This window comes from Tachyglossus aculeatus, chromosome 5 (assembly GCF_015852505.1).
Source record: "Tachyglossus aculeatus isolate mTacAcu1 chromosome 5, mTacAcu1.pri, whole genome shotgun sequence".
Taxonomy (NCBI): domain Eukaryota; kingdom Metazoa; phylum Chordata; class Mammalia; order Monotremata; family Tachyglossidae; genus Tachyglossus; species Tachyglossus aculeatus.
In genome coordinates this window covers 89,988,498-90,008,107 of record NC_052070.1, presented here as the reverse complement: position 1 = coordinate 90,008,107, position 19,610 = coordinate 89,988,498, and the positions used below count along the sequence as shown (strand labels likewise).

The 19,610-nt window shown below is 38.1% G+C and overlaps 1 protein-coding gene across 3 annotated transcripts in view; it reads left to right on the top strand.

Annotated features, from left to right (window-relative positions):
- ASB7 (ankyrin repeat and SOCS box containing 7) overlaps positions 1 to 19,391 on the top strand; it is a 29,521-nt gene extending 10,130 nt beyond the window's left edge. For all 3 annotated transcript variants that reach the window (XM_038746809.1, XM_038746811.1, XM_038746810.1), the window contains 2 exons: positions 4,508 to 5,113; positions 15,912 to 19,391. In XM_038746809.1, the coding sequence (XP_038602737.1) occupies positions 4,508 to 5,113; positions 15,912 to 16,051 (746 nt within the window). In that variant the 3' untranslated portion in view covers positions 16,052 to 19,391. The remainder of the gene's footprint in view (positions 1 to 4,507; positions 5,114 to 15,911) is intronic.
- The last annotated feature ends 219 nt before the right edge of the window (positions 19,392 to 19,610 follow it).

The window sequence follows — 19,610 nt, the reverse complement described above, 5'->3', positions numbered from 1 at the left end:
TTCCTGATTTTGTAGATTGGCAATCAGTGGTATTCATTGAGTGTTTACTATGTGCAGAGCACTGTACTAAGTGTTGGGAGAGAATGGTGCAATAGAGTCAACAGGCATGTTCCCTTCCCACAATAAGCTTTTCTCGCACAGTATTCTCCTTGGATTTTCTAAATGAAGTTACTTGGCTGTACCAGTTTATTGGTCGGTCAGTTTAGATTATGCCACATTGCCAATGATGAATCCATCAATCATATTTATTGAGCATTTACTGTGTGCAGAGCACTTTGCTAAACACTTGCAAGAGTATCATATAACAAAGTTGGTTGACGTGTTCTTTGCCCATAATGAGTTTACAGTCTACAGGAGGATACAGACATTAATATAAATAAATTACATATATGTGCATAAGTGCTGGGGGAAGTGACATTATATGAAAGATTTTATGGAGAGAATACCGAACGGTGTATTTTGTTTACAGAGAACAGACCAGAAGAAATAAATATTGGGAAAGCAGACAACATTTCAGTTGATCCTAAGGAAGAAATACTTGTCTATCAGGGTGAAAAGACCCTGGAAGCAGGATATTAAGTGGTGTTATGGAATCTCTCTCCTTTGACGTATCTTGGGTGGTTTAGTCATTCATTTCCTAGAAGCAAGGGATTAGACCAGATGGGCTCTTGAGAGCCCTCCCCAATATTAGGAGTCTGTGATTATTCAATCCTCCCACTACAGTACTAACACTTTGGGTGCACAAGTTATTGACCACCAGCTCTACCTTTATTTCTCTTTTTGCTTCCCTTGTCTTTTTCTTTCCTTTTATGCCTCCCCCCTTCTTCTGTTTTTCTTCTGATTTTTACCTTACTTCCCGATCTCTTTCCCTAGCCCCGCAAGTGAACAGCGAATAACTTGATGGTGGTACTTACTAGTAAAGAGCTTTAGGATTCATCGCATGTAAATAGAACTATTTCAGTTTGATACCAGTGGATGACCTTTGTCTCTGTTACCAGCTGCTGGTGTTGGACTGAATAATGGATCACAAGATAACTACTTTCCCAAGTAAAGACATATAATAGAAATGTAGACATATCATTTAGCGTTACAGATGCATCCTAGTTCACGTTCCTCAAAAATGTGGCTGTGTCATGGGGTGCTTTTCCTCAACATGGTGGGGAAGTAAAGGTAAGTAAAAATTACATGGTTAATCCCTTCATGCCCTTCGCCAAGCCCCAGAATCAGCTTCTCCAGGCCTGAACCTTGTGCTGTGATTTTTTTTGTGGGTGTTTCGTAATTTGAACAAAGATGTTGCCCCTCCCTCCCCTTTTGTATCTTTACTCTTACTAATTTATAACCCCTGCACCCAAGCCCCAGCTTCTGATAAGCCAGGCATGGGAAGGAGAAGGGGAGGGTTAACAGCCTGTCCCCGTCCCCCTTCCTGCTGCTGACACTGGAGTGGGCCAGGGAGGTGGAACTAGAAGTGAGGACTGACAGTGGCCACCAGGGTTATTTAATAGTAGTAGTAGTATTTGTTAGGCACTTATTGTGTCCCAACCACTGTTCCAAATGCTGGGAAAGAATGCAAAGTACATCCCTAAAAGAAAAAGTATACTGGAGCTCAGTCAGGAGCCGGGGTGGGTTGGCGGTTGGTCATGGAGGGAAGGGAGGAGGGAAAGGGATGAGTCTGGATGGAGTGGGGGCGGTTCAGCAAATTGCCAGGAACAGAGAGTGGATTTGGGAAAGAGAAGTGGGAAAAGGGAGAGAACTGAATTACCTGCAGTGATTAGATGACACTTTGTAGTGGAGCTTATGGAGGCTGGAGTAAATCAGCAAATAGTGCCAGGCATGTATCGTGGGGTGGCCATAAACCCGGAGCCAACCATAGTGAATTTTGAACCCTGGAGGTGATAAGAACCGGGAGCCAAATGCTGTCAGTTTTCCGATAATGCAAGAATTCCATTCTTGTTGAATCTCATCTTAATGAAAACTCACGTCTCCCCAACTTTAGCTATGCAGCATGCATGCAGTCAACTATTTCTCCCAAAATAATAATAATTAATAGTTATGGTATTTGTTAAGCGCTTACTATGTGTGAGGCAGTGTATTGCAATCCTTCCAGAAGGGCAAGGATTAAAGGGAGAACATTCACTAATTCCCCAACAGGTTCCATCCAAAACACGTGATGAAAACATGGAAGAACTGTCATGTTTTATCTACATATGGGTGTTACCCTACTAAACCTGTATAAAAGGCCTAGTATTGCAGAGGGCCATCATTTTTGGATTTGGCAGTTAACTCATTCATCAGGAAATTCAACTTCCAAATTACAGACCTCTTGCCTTAGTGACAATTTAGTGACAACTTAAAAGCCGCCTCCTCCAGAAAAGCCATCCCAAGTAATACAAAACTGGTTACTGGCCCTCAAGCAGAATTTTTCCCCATAGTGCACTGATTTATTTCTGCGCATTTGCTATTTGATGCCATGTAGTAATACTATTTATTGAGTGCCCCCTGGGTTCAATGCACTTGGAAAGTACAAAACAAAGAAGTTACACATTCTCAGCCCAAAATGACTTAGCCGTGGACTTGCTTATCTTCTTAAGTAAATTGTATTAAATTGTAAACTCCTTGAAAGAAATTACCATGTCTAATCTACTTTACCCTGTCACTCTATAGTGGCTTGTATCATGCCATGCATCCAGTGGGTGCTTACAGAATAATACTTGATGCTAGCTAAGGCAGCCCATTGTGAATTTAACTAAATGGTGTATTTCTTTGATGCAATTGCAACCAGCATTCTCACCGCTCAAAGCCAAATGTGAGTAGCATGTCAATACCGAAGAGATGATAAAACACATTAGCATTAGTTCATTCCTAGTTAAGTTTGTCCAGCAGGTGGAGGCAGAGTTCTTGCATAAAAACGTCGAGGAGGAATAGCTCTTAATTGCGGAGCAAATAAGACCCTTTGCGTTCACTCATTTAGTCGTATTCATTAAGCGCTTTCCGTGTGCGGAGCACTGCACCAAGCGCTTGGAAGAGTACCATATAACAATAAACAAACACGTTTGCTGCCCACAACCAGCTTACAGTCTATAGACTTCAAGTTTTTCCGTTCGAAGAAACTCTGAAAGGCTTCCTAGCATATTGTGGATAGGAGTGACATCACCATGTGGTTTCAGCATTATGCCTTTCATATTTTCATAAATTGGACTTACATGGCTTACTTGGACGGTGAGTCTTTTACATGCCGATTAGCTGAAATTCTTTCCCCCTTTTCAAATATTGTTAATGTCTTAATATTATTTCCTAACTAAACCACTTCAGTTAATTCCAGCTCTGATGAGATTTCCTTAAGATTAGCCATGCAAAATACTCTTCTAGGTTGTTAAAGCAGTCTATTTCTAATTACACAACTTTCGAAGCTGTCTCCAAACTTTTCCGTTCAATGCCAGTACAGACTGAAATCATGAATAATCTTCTCTAAGAACAAAATAAGTTTTAATGGACAAGCAGTTTTACCTCTTGCTTCCAAGAGCTAGCCTGGTAGAAGTTTCAGCGCAGTGCAAAGTGACCTACATATCTAATAGGAGAATGGAGACTTTTGCCCCTCTTTTGCCAGCTGGCTGGGGAAACTGATGGGATCAAAGACACAAACAGCTGCTTGTCTTGTCTCTTGGCTGAAATAAAGGTGCTAATTGCAGGTTATGAAAAACTGTGATTAGGGGAGGAAGAAAAGGATGAGCCGCATGTTTTATCGTCACAATTATTTTGCTCTTGAACTGAAGTTCGGAAAGTTTTTGGTACCATTTTGGAAGATAAAAATATTTACATACTACTGATGTTTCTGTCCATTTTTCACACGCCAAGCTGCTTACATTCCTGTAAATTCCAGAGTTCTTGTAAAACTATTAATTCAGAACAGACTTTTCTTCTTATGAAAACATGCTTTATCAAGATCATTTAAATAACATATATCTTACATGCTTTGGAAGCCCTTCAGACCACAGAGAATCTTTTACCTAATACACCCTAAAAACAACACAAACTTGCCAGACCACAATACATCCGCAATTTGGAGCAGCAGATGTTGCTCCACATGCTTCTTTTTAAGATTAAAAAGCATCACAAGGGAAAATAAAACAAAAAGTTTGAAACAGAGATGGAAGAAACATGAAACGATAAAGAAAAGGGGGTTACAGGGTAGCCAAAGAAGACTTGTAAGCAGTTTCATTTAAAATAATCAAGAGACAGAATACTGACCTCAGAAAGCTATGCAGTGTTTGTGTATGTGTGTCTTTCTAAACAGTATGTGTCCATCTGATTTGTTTTGTCAACTTAGGCATGATCATTTTTCACCAGAATATCACTTATTTTTCATCACAGTGGACTTGACCCATCTATCCTCCTCAGCAGCATAAATGTTTTCCACCGTATTATTTCCTGAACCCTTTTCTTCAGCAGCGATACGGTGGGTTTTCTCTTTTAGAACTGATCTAATACTTTTGTTTCGGTTTAACTTTAGCTGATCCCACAGTTAAGGACTTAATTGGAGGCTTCACCGCTCTTCATTACGCAGCCATGCATGGCCGAGCCCGGATTGCACGCTTGATGTTAGAATCCGAATATAGAAGTGACATTATCAATGCCAAAAGTAACGATGGTTGGACTCCCCTCCACGTAGCCGCACACTATGGCAGGGACTCATTTGTCAGACTCCTGCTGGAGTTCAAGGCTGAGGTCGATCCGCTCAGTGATAAAGGTACAACACCGCTTCAGCTGGCCATTATCCGGGAGAGGTCAAGCTGTGTGAAGATCCTCCTGGATCACAACGCCAACATCGACATTCAAAATGGTTTCCTGTTACGATACGCTGTGATCAAAAGTAATCACTCCTACTGCCGAATGTTCCTTCAGAGAGGAGCGGACACAAATTTGGGTCGCTTAGAAGATGGACAGACCCCTTTGCATCTATCTGCCCTTAGAGATGATGTGCTTTGTGCACGGATGCTGTATAATTATGGAGCGGACACTAACACAAGGAACTATGAAGGACAGACGCCGTTGGCCGTGTCAATAAGTATTTCTGGAAGTAGTCGACCCTGTTTGGATTTCTTACAAGAAGTAACAAGTATGTTATACGATTATTCTCTTAGTTGTTGTTGACATGTGTCCTTTCCCTAGAGGTGCTTGAAGCCTTTAACGCCCTTCTAGTGCCCATAACTATTAATTCCTACTTCAGCATTAAACGGTGAGTAAACTTTCCATCACTGAAAATGAAAAGGAAGCTACATGTAAATTCAGACTCCCCGTCTCTTCCCCGAAGGTGCGTCCCCGCCAGTTGTGGTTAGTAAGTAGATGGAGAAGGAAGTGGTGGGATAGGTTTATGTTAGGAAGAGCAGAGCCTTTCCTTCATTTACGCTGTCATTCATTTTTGCCTGGCCTGACCTCAAGGAGTCGGTGTTCTGTAGCCATGTAAACAAAGAAGATGAACTGTGTCTTAAGTTGTGCCTGTAGAATCTTTAGTCCTGACAAAATGTTACCCAGATGGAACAAATGTCCCTCTTTTTCAAGTGCTCACGGATATTATTCTGCAACAAACAGTGCATACGCATTTAAATGAAATTCTTACATTTTATGGGTTTCAGGAAGAGTCACGCCTTAGAAATTACAGCCAGAAAAGATTTGCTTCCAATAGGAAAGCAGTTGGGTTGGGTTCTTGAAATGTGCTTCTAGTGCTCTATCCAGCTTCGTGTTTTAGAGTTTCAAGACGTGTATCTTCTACCACTTATTCGGGGAAAAAAATAGATGGTATTGTTGAACTAAATCCCGTGAAAATGAACCAACTTAATTTCGTCCTGTTTCCCCTGATGACAGCTCCCTATAAGAGCACTTTTTCTTTTTCCCTCCGGTCTTTTTATAATTTAGATATCTTTGATAGTAGTCATGGTTTCCTAACACTGTCAGCCAATCGTATTTATTAAGCGCTTACGGTGAGCAGAGCACTGCACTAAGTGCTTGGGAGAATACAATATAACAATAAACAGACATTCCCTGCCCACGAATTTACCGTCCAGAGGACGCTCTTTTTAGGCTGCCCACTTTCCAGTTTCATTTGGAAGTATTGGGCTCTTCATAGGAAGGACTTTCAAGGAACCAAATAAATCTAAAAGTTGTTTTGCTCTGTGTATCTCTGTTTCCCACCCTGTAAAAGTAGTTTTTGGGTTTTTTTTTTTTTTTAACAAAAATCTGAACTTGAAAACTGAGGTTTTATCCTCACTCTCTCTATGGATGATAGGTTATTTTTGTGCTTCCTGATATTACATCTCCATTAAAAAGTTGATTGCTGTGATCAAGATGTTGAAGATGTCTTTTGCGAGCAAGCATTGTACTCTATTTTGCCTTCAAGTCTTTGACGTCAATTAGTTTGAACAGTGTATTCTTGTACTCGTAACATTCCTCCAGTTAACACTGCAAGAAATATTGTTCTAAATGATTTCCTGTAGCTTTTGGATGTTAGGCAAGATAGATTCCTAACCTCGAGAAGATTGGAGTTTGTTTTTGTTTTTCCAGAAATAAAATTAAATTTTCATTTTGTTCTGTACCCACAGAACGCGAATAAATCTCTTTTATCAGATGAGCTTTATGGAGAGATAGTACAAGATAAAAACGTTCGCAGTAAAGCCATAAAAACTATTTCAGAATGAGGGTGAAGTAATTGGAAATTACCATTGTCTGCCTCCCTGAAAATAATGATTCTGAGCTAGAAACCATAATATTAAGGTGGTTCACCTACATTGCAAGAGATCTTAAGGGCCGTCTCAGTGGAAATCATTCAGAGAAGGTGATTTGAATCCAGTAGAACTGTACGCTAATGTGGCTGTGCGGTGGTGTCCAGTTACTCACTATCTAATGTGTTGCTTTGTGGGTTTTTTCAAGTAAAGGTATAGAGTGAAATTTCAAACCAGGTGCATCTCGGCAGATTTGCTGGCACCATCCTTTTCTTGCTCTGATTGTAATATAATTATCCCAAAATTCATGTTTAGAAGTCTGTGGTAAAGTACTTCTGTGAATATTTTTCCATTTTTTTATTGGCATTTTGGCTGTATCTGTTTTGTCCTTTTTTAACTTTTCCTCCACTTCGGAGTTAGATTCACCTTTTAGGGTCCATTTTGCTCTGGAAGTCCAGAGGAGTTCAATAAGTACAACATTTACAATGTGAAGGGCTGCTTGCCTGTCATTTAATAATAATAATAGTAATAATAATAATAATGGTATTTAAGTACTTACTATGTGCAAAGCACTGTTCTAAGCGCTGGGGGTGATACAGGGTGATCAGGTTGTCCCACGTGGGGCTCACAGTCTTAATCCCCACTTTACAGATGAGGTAACTGAGGCACCGAGGAGTTAAGTGACTTGCCCAAAGTCACAGAGCTGACAAGTGGTGGAGCCGGGATTAAAACCCATGACCTCTGCCTCCCAAACCCATGCTCTTTCCACTGAGCCATGCTGCTTCTCTACTCTCCTGACCCTCAACAGATGCCTATCTTATTCTGAAGTTTGCTGCTGTCTCACTTATCCAGTATATGGCTCTGTTGAATTTGTTCAGTGAGGGTTCCCTTGGTATCTGGAAACCCACGGGATGGAGTTTTCTTGGATTCCCTTCTTAGAGTACTAGAATGGGAAATTATAGCAAAACAAGAGCCTGCCTCCTAGCTCTTCAGAATATATGGGGTTCTAGCGCTGGCCTGGAAAATCAGTCAAATCACTGTGACTATATCACTGACCCTCTCTGGACTCACAGTTTGTACTCAAAAGCAGCAGTTGGTTGAGATTGTCAGTAAGAGCTCTTTTTATACAAAAAATTTAAGATTTGATAAATGATATGTGGTTCCATGTAATGATTGAATATGAAATTTCAGGTTTAAATTTTTTTTTTTACAAAATGAAAAGCTGGAAGTAGGAATTTCAAACGTATGTTTTGTATCATTGTAGAAGGTTGCCTCAAATGTCACTATATTAAGTGAATATCTGTTTCCCACCTGCTGCTCTGCAGTTTGTAATGAGTAGCAAGAGAAGCACTATAATTATGCTTTTGTTTCACCACTATGATTATTTGAGATTTTGTACAGCTTCATGTAATCACCTGTACTTGAAATGTGAGAAACATTTTGAAAATAGTTACGTTACTTTGAGATGGCCAGTCTTACATTAATCTCTTTTGAAATTAATACGTTTATTGGCAATAAACGTAAATATGCAGTAGTCATTCAATCGTATTTACTGAGCGCTTACTGTATGCAGAGCACTGTACTAAGAGCTTGGAAAGTACAATACAACAAGAGACAACCGGGGGCCGTACCCTTTGCTTTTCTTAGAGTTAACTATTATTGAAGCAGTGAGTCGACAGTATTTCCTCAGAAGCTACTGCTCCAAGATTCATACCATCTTTAACAATTTTTTGCAACATTTGGACATAAATAGAATTGTACTGGCCTTTTAAAAGGAATCAATCAATCCTACAAACATCTAAAGAAATCGGGGAGGGAACTAAATCACTGTCCAGTGGAGTTTTATGTGAGACTTTTCCAAACTCAAGAGGCTCTCATGGTTTCAGTTCCACTCAAACTTGGCAAGCGAGACTGTCAGGAACCCTTATTGTTCATTTTGCTTTGTACAGTGCCTTGCATAGTACAGGTGAATATTAAAAGCAAACTTATTGGTGACCCTTTTCCTCCTCATCATCATTTCTCTGAGAGTTTTAGTTCGTTCTAATCTCGATACAGTTCATTATTACATTTTCGGTTCATTTGCATTTTCAAGCTACCCTAGTTTTTTTTAAAACCTATTATAGAAATTTTTAAATTTGAAGAAAATTAAATTTGGTCCATGATTTAGAATTGGGCACAGTACTGTGCCAACTGTATTCATCAGGTGCTTTTAAATGCACTTAGCTTCATATGTTCATTTTCAATATTTTCTTTGATTTCTCATAAAAATATCAAAGAAGGTTATAACAGCAGGATTACATTTAGGCTGTTTTTGTGGAGACATATGCTCCATTTAAAACCATCTACTTGATCATCCATTGTGTTACAGAAAAATTCAGAGTCAAGGATATAAGGAGAAACAGTAGAAAATCAGTTTGGGGAATCTTGAAGATCACATTTAGGAGGAGGAATAAAACAATGTGATACATTGTGACAAAGTATATGAAATTAACATTCCTCCATTGTTAAACTAAGCATACTTTTATCCTATAAATTGTCTCCAATCATCTCCATTAAACTTTTATATAAATTTAATTTAGTTATTTAAAGGCTTCCTGTCATTTTGGGTGGATTAGGATTTGTTGGAGTCTTTTTTTATAAAACACCTTAAAAATAAGAGAATGCCAATTTGCTTGTGAAAATGTGATTAATAGGCAAGGGTCTCATTAAGGTAGACACTGTATACTACTGATTACAGATAAGAGTTAAATTGAAGTTAGTCTTTGATTTCAGCCAACCAATGATTTTCCAAAATAAATAGAGATAAATTCTACTTTTGTTCCACACAATATGATTTTTGTTTAGCCTGTTCCAATCTAACTGTACTTCATTTTTTTATGTTAATGTGAAATTGCAAAGTTTAAAAATAGTACTTGGGAAGGAGATTCAGAAGCATAGACAAGGGAGGAAAATATGTTTGTGGTAAAATTTTGAAATAATAATGAGAGATGAAACAGGTCCAGGAAAGCTCTTCCAAGTGTTGAGTTCCTAAAGGAGAAGCTTTCACACCAACCATACTGAGATTGAGTGGCACACCTAACAATGATTGCCAAGTCTTTTTCTGGTAAGAAAGTATATGCCAAAAAACTCACTCCTGTGTTTTACTTTCAAGTCGTTTGTTAAAATAAAAAAAGTTTTAATTTGTTTGAGTACTCAAGTAGGTTTCTCCAAACTACCAGCTTCAACAAGCTAACCATTCATAAATAGTTGCAACTTTATACAGCATTTATGATAGTTTCTAATTACAGAAATTTATGGGTAAGGGATCTTTATCTTGCATAAATGCTGAATACAAGGGATCTTATTTCTCTCGAAGTCATTCCAACCCAATTTTTTTTCATAATTTTGCAAGATGCCAAGCAAACTTTGTGTTGAATTGTTGCACTTAAATATAGTGCATTGCACTCAGGTGCTCAATAAATAATATCCCTGCTTGTTAACACAGCTTATTTTAAAGTTGTTGAAAGGATGGCTTTGGAGTTTTCTGCCAACCAAATAATTCATGGAATGTTACGCCTGTCTTAAGTTATCTCTGTTTTCCCTCTTCAGACTCCTTAATAAGCATTTTATTTCACTTTGCATCATGGAAACTGGTATGTTGTGAAAGAGTCCAGGGATTAATTTTGCAAGAAACTTCCATCCAGCACTCCTGCTTTCAAGAAAGAATCCATGTATTCTGTCCCATAACAAAGGAATTACTGTGCTTTTCTAACTTTAGTTAACCTTCCATCACTAACACAGTGTTCCTTCAAAAAGCATGCTTGGCACTGTATCGGAAAATACATAAGGAATGTATTTGTTCACAACTTTAAAAAAAAAATCATGGAAAATGTCAATTTGGATAATTGCATAATTCTCCTAAATTCCACTGCCTTTTCTATATCCCCTTATAGAGTCTACACTATTTTTGTACAAAAATAGGTAATTTTCCTTTCTTGTATGTCTTTCATTACTGCTACATCTCTCTGTATAGAAGGTTCCTCGTATTGCTGCCTAATTGATACAGTGATGCGATAAAAGAGATGTTTCAGAAAACAAAATTACGGGTAATGAATTATTTTGTCCCAGAAACTGTCAAGTGTCTTTTGAATGAATTTGGCCATAGGAGGAAAGACTGTAGAAGGAAGCTAGCATCTATAAAAAAGAATAATTGATCAGAGGGGATTCTGTAAAACCTTCATCGGATCTATGAAGTTTTGATAAACTCTTTGGACGTTTTCAATTTTGGTATTGTCATTTTGATGGCTAGGGTTGTGTTAGGGAACTCAGAGGACACAGACATTTTTGCAGTTATATTTAATTGCCAAGTCTGGCACGAGGAATGCTGAACCTCAATACGAGCTCAGTCACGATGCTCTGTATGACCTTGAGTAGGTCACTTAACCTCTTTGTGTTTCTGTTTCCTCAACTGTTAAAAATAGGTAAAATATTCAGAAGGATGTTTGGAGGATTAACTAATTAGTGTTTCAGAAGCACTTTGAAATAGCAAAGAGCTATAAAGTTGCTAGGTCTTGTTATTATTGAAGACTTGCCAGATAAAACTACACTTTCCACAGAAGTGTCCACATTCTGTAGACAAGAGAGAGGACTAGAACCTAATAAAACTGCACCCATGGTAATTAGAGAAGCAAACATCATCCATGGATATATAAAAATGGTATTGCTCGAATCTCTGTGGTTTTGTTTCTTGCTTTCATTTACAAGGATGGAAAGTAGAAAATGCAGTATGCCATTAAAAATAAAATTAAAAATAAATGCAGAAAGCAAACACAGAATAACATTCATAAATTTGATGTTTTTAGAATTCTAAAAAATAAAATTTAATAACCTGTCCAACACAGTTAAGGAAAAAGAACCCGATCCCATTAATTTGCCTCATAGCTAGATTTAGACCTGCCCCAGTAAAAGGAAGCCTGAAATTTACAGTGTGTACTAAGACCAACCATCGTGAATGTAAATTAGAAGTTAATTTGGAGCATGAAGTTAATGTGATAGTGTATACTTTTTTCTTCAGTATTGGGATAAGAATTGGTGTTATAACTGACGTATCTTCTGTGTTTAATGGCTGTTATACTGTGATTAAATCAAATCATTGGGCAGGGAATTTTTAAAGGAGTCATTTTGGAATGTCATTCCCTTTTTTCTGCCAGAATTCTGGTTTGGGGAATTTTTTCCATTTCTTTTTAAATTCCTGCAACCCTATTTTTATTAAAGGAAAAAAACCTTCAAATGTGTATCTTAAATATTCTTTCTAAAGTAAAATGCAGCTGATGATATTTAGTATTATCCAGAACGTCATTCATCATTTAGCTTATCATTTTTTGCCCGGCTAGCAATAGCATTTACGTTTCACAAATTAAGCTTCATTGCTGTTCCTTAATCCTTAATTTCCATCCCCCTTTTTCATTCAGATGCATCTGAGAATGTCTAAAGTACTGCAGACACTAAACCTAAATCACAAATAAATACATCAAGAACCCTGGAATTTGTAAGACATGACCTAAGACACTCAACAACCACTAAATAGAGAAGCAGCATGGTGTAGTAGATGGAGCATGGGCCTCAGAGTCAGAAGGTCATGCATGGGTTCTAGTCCCAGCTCTGCCACTAGTCTGCTCTGTGACCTTGGGCAAGTCACTTCACTTCTCTGGGCCTCAGTTACTGCATCTGTAAAACGGGGATTGACACTGTGAGCCCCATTTGAGACAGGGACTGTGTCCAACCCAGCCCTTAGCACAGTGCCTGGAACATAGCGTTAATAAATACCATTATTATTATTATTGTTATTATTATTATTGTTATATGTAGGAATTGGTGCTGCACCTTGTAACTGCTCAGTGTTAACACTTTCCCAGGAACTATTTTTTGGTTTATGGGGGGGAAAATGTCAAAATTTTGATAATGGTCTTTGGTAACTCCGACCCACACTTTTTCTGTCTTTTTAAAGTTGTCCGGTCCATTAATTTCAAAAAATGCAGGATACTAATATTGGATTTTGAAATGACACCTTTTTCACCTTCATTAGACATGAGTACATGCATTCATCAGAATTGCACTCATGCAATATAAATCTCCATTAGCTAGTTGAAGAAAATTCAGTACTAATATGCAGCCAAGTTTTTCATCAAAAGGATGCCAAAGAAAATCTTAGCAATAGACTTTTTAAGATGCCCACCAACCAATAAAATAAAGAATGTTTGAGCATTCAAGCTTTAACTAATTAACTCCAAAAGTGGCTAGATAAGTTTGCAGCCCCAATTTTACCTATTTTTCTTTTCACGTTAAAGCCATGAATTGTTAAAATGTGGAATTAAGGAGAGCCCAGAAGATTGATTTTTCTGCTTTGTAGCCTTCATCAACTTTGTTGCCCTAAACTTACGTGACCAGAAGTTGTACGTTAGGTGGAGTGATCATGATTTTTGGAGTTCTGTCTCACTGTCCAAAGGGCCCATGCAGGGACCAATTAGAGCTCCTCCCTCATCTGATTGAGGAATAGGGTGGTGGCAGCAAGAGAAATGAAATGAAGAAACCACCCAGGCTGCTGTTTATTCTTAGGCAAGGGCAATGGTTAGCATCTGTTGAACTTGCAAAAAGGACCAGAATGGGCAACTACTGCTGCTTAAGATTGGTAGGCTCTTTCCCCTTTCCCCTCCTTTCTTCCCTTTCTCTTGCTGTCTTCTTCCCATTTGTCTTTCCTTTACCAATCAATCAGTAGTATTCATTGAGCACTTACCATGTGCAGAGCACTGAACTCAGCACTTGGGAGAGTACAAAATAACAATATAGAAGAATTGGTAGACATTCCCTGCCCACAACGAATCTAGAGCCTAGCCACTTTCTAAAGTCCCACCACCATTGCATTTTAGGAAGCTGGAAATCTGGTGATCTTTCCTTAGTGGCAGTTTCCCTAAAGTTTGCCTTTTAAAACTTTGGTACCAGCAAAAGCTTATTTCAACAACTGTTGAAAATGACAAATGGGCATAATGTATTCTATTTATGACAAGTGATCTGTGGAATAATAGTGTAAGTGTACACTGTGACCAGGGCTCCCACATACTTCAAGGCAATTTAATCACAAGCATCTTCCTGGTGTCTTATCTGATGATTAGTTTGGAAGTATATGTTGATATTATGAATATTAAATCATGTGTAATATTTACTATGTAGTTCTATCAAATATTGATTAGGATAAAAGTAGTTGGATTTTAAAGCCAGCCATTACATTAAAAGGTCCTTGAGGGCAGGAATCATGTCTACTAGTTCTATTGTATTCGCCCAATCAATCAATCATATTTATTGAGCACTTCCTGAGCGCAGATCCCTGTACTAAATCAATCAATCAATCGTATTTATGAGCGCTTATTGTGTGCAGAGCACTGTACTAAGCGCTTGGGAAGTACAAGTTGGCAACATATAGAGACAGTCCCTACCCAACAGTGGGCTAACAGTCTAGAAGGGAGAGACAGAGAACAAAACCAAACATATTAACACAATAAAATAAATAGAATAGATACGTACAAGTAAAATAAATAGAGTAATAAATATGTACAAACATATATACATATATACAGGTGCTGTGGGGAAGGGAAGGAGGTAAGACAGTGGGGATGGAGAGGGGGAGAGGAAGGAGGTGGAGTACAGTAACTAAATGCTTGGGAGAGTATAAGAGAGTTGGTGGACATGTTCCTTCCCTAAAATGAATTTACAGCCTTTGAGGGGGGAGACAGATATTAATGTAAATAAATAAATTCCAGATATATATGTAAGTGCTGAGGGACTGAGAGTGTGGTGAATAAGGCTGCAAATCCTAGTAAAAGAGGGATGCAGAACAGAGTGGTAGAAGAGGAAATAAGGGCCTAGTCAGGGAAGGCCTCTTGGAGGAAACATGCCTTCAGTAAGGCTTGGAAGGTGAGTAGAGAGATCATCTGTCAGATGTGAAGAGGGAGAGCATTTCAGGCCAGAGGTAGGACATGGGTGAGAGTTCAGTGACTCAATAGACGAGATTGAAGTACAGTGAGTAGGTTGGCATTAGAGGAGCGAATTGTGCAGGCTGGGTTGTAGTAGAGGATCAGGGAGGTAAGGTAGGATCAGGCAAGGTGGCCAGTAAATATTGCCAGTTGGTTTCTGGAGAGGAAGTCAAGCCTGGATTGGGCTACTGGAATTTTGGGGTACTCCCAGCAGACTGAGAAGGGTCCCCTGAAGCACATCTGGCTCAGAGTGGATCCTTGCTTGCTCAGAGTCAGAGAGGTGTGGTCTGGGAGGAGGAATAATAATAGCATTTATTAAATGCTTACTGTGTGCGGTGCACTGTACTCAATCCTGGGAAAAAAGTGTACAGATGAAAGTTAAGCAGTCCCTAAATCCTAATCTAAAAATAAGGTAGGGGAAGCATTTTAGTGGGAGACACCATAGGAAAGATGAATGAATACAGAATGGAAGACCAAGTTCAAAGGCCAACAAGTCCATGATGAAGGAGATCTGTAAAGGGAATCAGGGTCCTGCCACCCAAGCCATCAAGTAGAAAACTTCCACTTCTCAAAAACTGCACATTTCCTTCCCCCATTATTGTGTTCCATCGGGGATTTCCCAGTAAGGATTCCCAAGCCCGTCTGACCCTGGGTGAAGCTGCCATTCTGAGATTTGTATATTGATGAGCTTGGTTTTCTGATTTGCAAGACCACAAAAGTGATTGATCCTTTTGGACTCTGTTACCAAGGAGATTAGTCATTCACTGCACGACTAAGAAAAATAACTTGGACTGTCAGAAGGAAAAAAAAGTTGATGCCATTCTCAGTTAGAGTGTTGTTTCACTCTCCTTGCCAGGAAGGTAAGCAGAGACTTGTGTACTTTATAGAAGCCCTCATACTACAGTCAAATGCCCTTATTGAGCATTTTGAGACTGAAGTCAGCATATGCATAAACTGTCGAAAGCATTATAACCCATTAGGCATGATGAGTGAACAGTGAATTTCAAAATGGATGGAAACTGTCATTATATTGAGATTTTTAAGATTAATATTATTCCAAGTGTGTTTTTTTCCCCTTCCTAGTCCAACTAGAAGAATAAAAGATATGAATCAAAGGGAAAAATATTTCCTAAGAATCTTGTTCCTTTTGTTTTGTAACCTCTTCTCTCTTCCTTTTTTTTTTCCTTTTTAGGGCAGCCCAGAAACTTGCAAGACCTGTGCCGAATTAAAATTCGCCATTGTATAGGCCTTCAGAACCTAAAGCTTCTTGATGAACTACCAGTTGCCAAGGTCATGAAAGACTACTTAAAACACAAATTTGATGATATCTGATATCCACAAAACTTTGTGAGCAAGATTAGGAGTTATATTTCAGATACTTAGGAGGCCTGTTGCCTTGCACAAGTATATCCTATGCAATTTCTGATTGCTGTGAAGTCAGAAGGCAGGTATACACTTTTGGGGTTTTTTGTCCATTTGTTTTCATTGTGGGGTCTTTTTAATACTTCATCCTAAAAGGTCTTAATTTTGGTTTTGGTCCAGATTTGCAAGGTCCAAACTTTCTATACAAAATTACGGTGAGAAAACTTTTTTTAAAAATGAAGCGTGCCGATTTGAAATAGAGAATCTACCCTTTTCAAAGAGTTTATGGTTTTCACTGGCACACGTGGTATAGTAAACCAGCTGAGAAGTCAAGTAAAGTGAGGTTTGGAGGCACAGTTTTAAATAGGGTGACTTGGAATATACAGAAAAATTCCATATGAAATTTTAAAAGAATTGCAGTTACCCCAATCACTTTTAATGAGTACAAATTGGCTATTTTATACTTTTCTTTTCCTAATTATTGAAGCTCAGATTTCATAAAACTAGTACCTCAGATTACTAGTACCTCAGTTTTCCTGTTAGAGTGCTTTTGTTTTTAGCTATTATTTTTAACAACGGCTACCCAGAGACATGGTGTCTCATTTTCTCTCTGTGTCTAGCTGAATCTTTAAAAAAAATGTAATGGGAAGCAAATTTACTTTTTAAAGCCAATATGTTCTGTTCCTAAAACGGTGCCTCTGGTGCAATAATCTTTTTGGTGTATTTTATCCATTGTTTTAATGTGACATTCATCATTCCAAAGCCAGCTTCAACATGTCTGTGAAAATCGAAACTGCCATGTTTTGTGTTTATGCCATGATACCATAAAAAATCAGTTGTAGCTTCCATTATAAGTGCCGTCTATCATGAATGTGTAACTTGTTATTTCACCTTTTGCAGAAATTACCACATCCATGTTGGTAGGCTTAATATGCTCTAAAGATGTCCAGAATGTGATGCCATTTTGCTCTAATGTGGCTAAATACTCTGGGATGGCTTCAGATGTTACCTTTGAGGGATAAAATTTCTTAGGGTTGTATATTTGCTAAATTTATAAATATTTTTTTCAATAAAATGTTGGGTAACAACACTTCTCAACTTAAAATTAATAGGGACTTTAACTTGAAATTGTACAAAATTTGTTGAGCTTTATTAGTCGGACAACATGATTTCTTTTTCTGATTGGTCAGGATGCATTTTTACAATGTAAGCACTTTTAAGACATGATAAAATGTCTAATTATTGGCCAGATTTCCAAGGGAATCTTTGGTCCAAGATGATGCCCCTGGAAATATGTTCTGCCTTTGCTTTGTCACCACATTAGCTTCATAAGACCTTTTTAAATGCCAGCAGTGCCTCCTTTCCCAGTGCTTGTGGAGCCTTTACCAAGTTTAACTATTGGCTATTAATTTAATAAAAGTTGAAGGACTGAAAGATTCTCTTGGCTTCCCCTGTTGTCACTTTTAAATGAACAAATGTCGGAACGGCTGGGGCTGGCTTAACAAGAGTATCATTAAATTTAGAAATTGGCTTTTCCTTCCTGGAGCCAAGAGTTGTATTTTTTTAAACCTCCCTCATTTCTGGAGGTGGTTGATCTCCCCAGGCAGTGTGTGGGCCTTCAAAACAGAAGTGTCTTCGGAGAGAGGATGGGCTTGGGGATTGGTAATAGGACCCAAGGAGCTCTTCAATTCCCTGGGCCTGAGTTCGAATTTGATCTAGCTCAGTAATGACTGTCAATTATCACTGGCACCTGATGCGAAATGAACCGGTGATTAGTTCTTTCTTCCTAGAGATTAAACGAACACCTCCCCAATACAGTCTCCATTAAGAGGCCCACAATGGGGCCGACAAGGTGGAGGCAGAACTGCCTTTCCCTCCCTCCAGCTAATTCCTAGGTCATGGTGGAGGCACCTTAATAAAGTGAGGTAGGGACTCTTGTATTTCCAAAGTCGTCATAAGTCCTCATCAGTGGGCGTGGCAGTGGACATGACAGTGCTTACTCAAGATGTTAGCGACCTAGGCACGATGAGATATGGTAATAATAAACTGGCACCCTTTCCCTCTAAATATATTTGCATTCCTGAGCAAATGTTAACAATTATTTTAATTCTTTTTTGGAATGCGATTTTTAAAATTCTCTTTAAGACTGTTTTCTTCCGTCGTGCATATGAAAATTACATCACCATCTAAGATGATTTAGCCACTGGATTTTAGTAAGGGAGTTCCAAATAAACAGATCAGATTAAGGCAGATTAATTGTTTTGTATTGCTGCTGTGACTTCAGAAAAATTATGAGATCTTCCTGGTAATTAAATTTATATTTAATGAAGTAATGTATAATTCCAGTATTTATTGTTTGAGGCTTGATTATTTTGGTAATTTAAAAGAACGCTATTTTATTTTTGTTAATAAAATCCCAATTTCATACCGCCCCTTAACAGTGTCTAAAATTTGTAGAGGTGAATAGTTGGTGAAAGTATACTGATTTAAAATTCAACCCTGAATTTAGATTTGATTAACGTAGAGTTATTCTGTTGTCACATATAATGGGTACAAAGAACAAGTATTTTCATAAACCGGACTGATTTGGTTGTTCGAGAATCTCAACTAAGTTGAGAAACATATCAAAATTGTAACTGATCTTCATATTTTCTTTTGAATTTGTTGTTGAACTTTATATTAAACCTTTTAAATATATATTTGGCAAATACACCAAAGAAACAGGGAAGTAAGATTATGATCGTCAATGAACTGCAACCTCATCCTTTGAAAACAAAGCAGAAGAGTTTTTTGTAAATATTTGTGTTATAAATGTACAGCAGAATAAAAGTGTTTTTTTAGATTATTTAATTTCCATATTTCTAAAGTATTTACTACATTATAGACCATACTTGTTAGTTTGAAAGGCTTTTGACTGTTTTGGTTTCTAATTTGTTATCATTCATGCTTGAAACAGCGCTCTAGCTAGAGAGTTTAATGTTCTGGCTTGAGTTGGAAGTAGCAGGGGTGCACATCTGGACAAAGATGATTAGCATGATTTATTTGTCATATACACACCCTGAAACAGAAGAGAATGTGTAGCTTGATTGTCAGAGTGGGCCATAAGGAAATTGAAATCCTAACTTTTCTGCAAAGTTGCCCAAAATGCAATTGGGATAAGAATAACTTCCAATTTGTCCACAAACTTAGCTTCCATGTAACTCCTCGTGTGTTATCAGTATCATAATGTATTTTGTTCTTCCTTTGTAATGTAAGTTTTGCTTTGGGTCAGTTTGAATTTTAAAAAAATTTAAACCTGGTTTAAAAAACACTGAAGCTTTGTTCTATTTATTTCTTGTTTGGATTAACATGTCAGTGTCTTTGTATTATCTCCTCTCCCCCGTCTCCCTCCCCCTACAAAAAAAACACCCCAGAACTTGGTTATTTATATCCAAGAAACAAACTGGCATTTAGACACCAATATCTTGGCTAAATTGAAATTGAGACTGACAAGTGGCACAGGAACTATCTATTACTAATCTGTCGATAG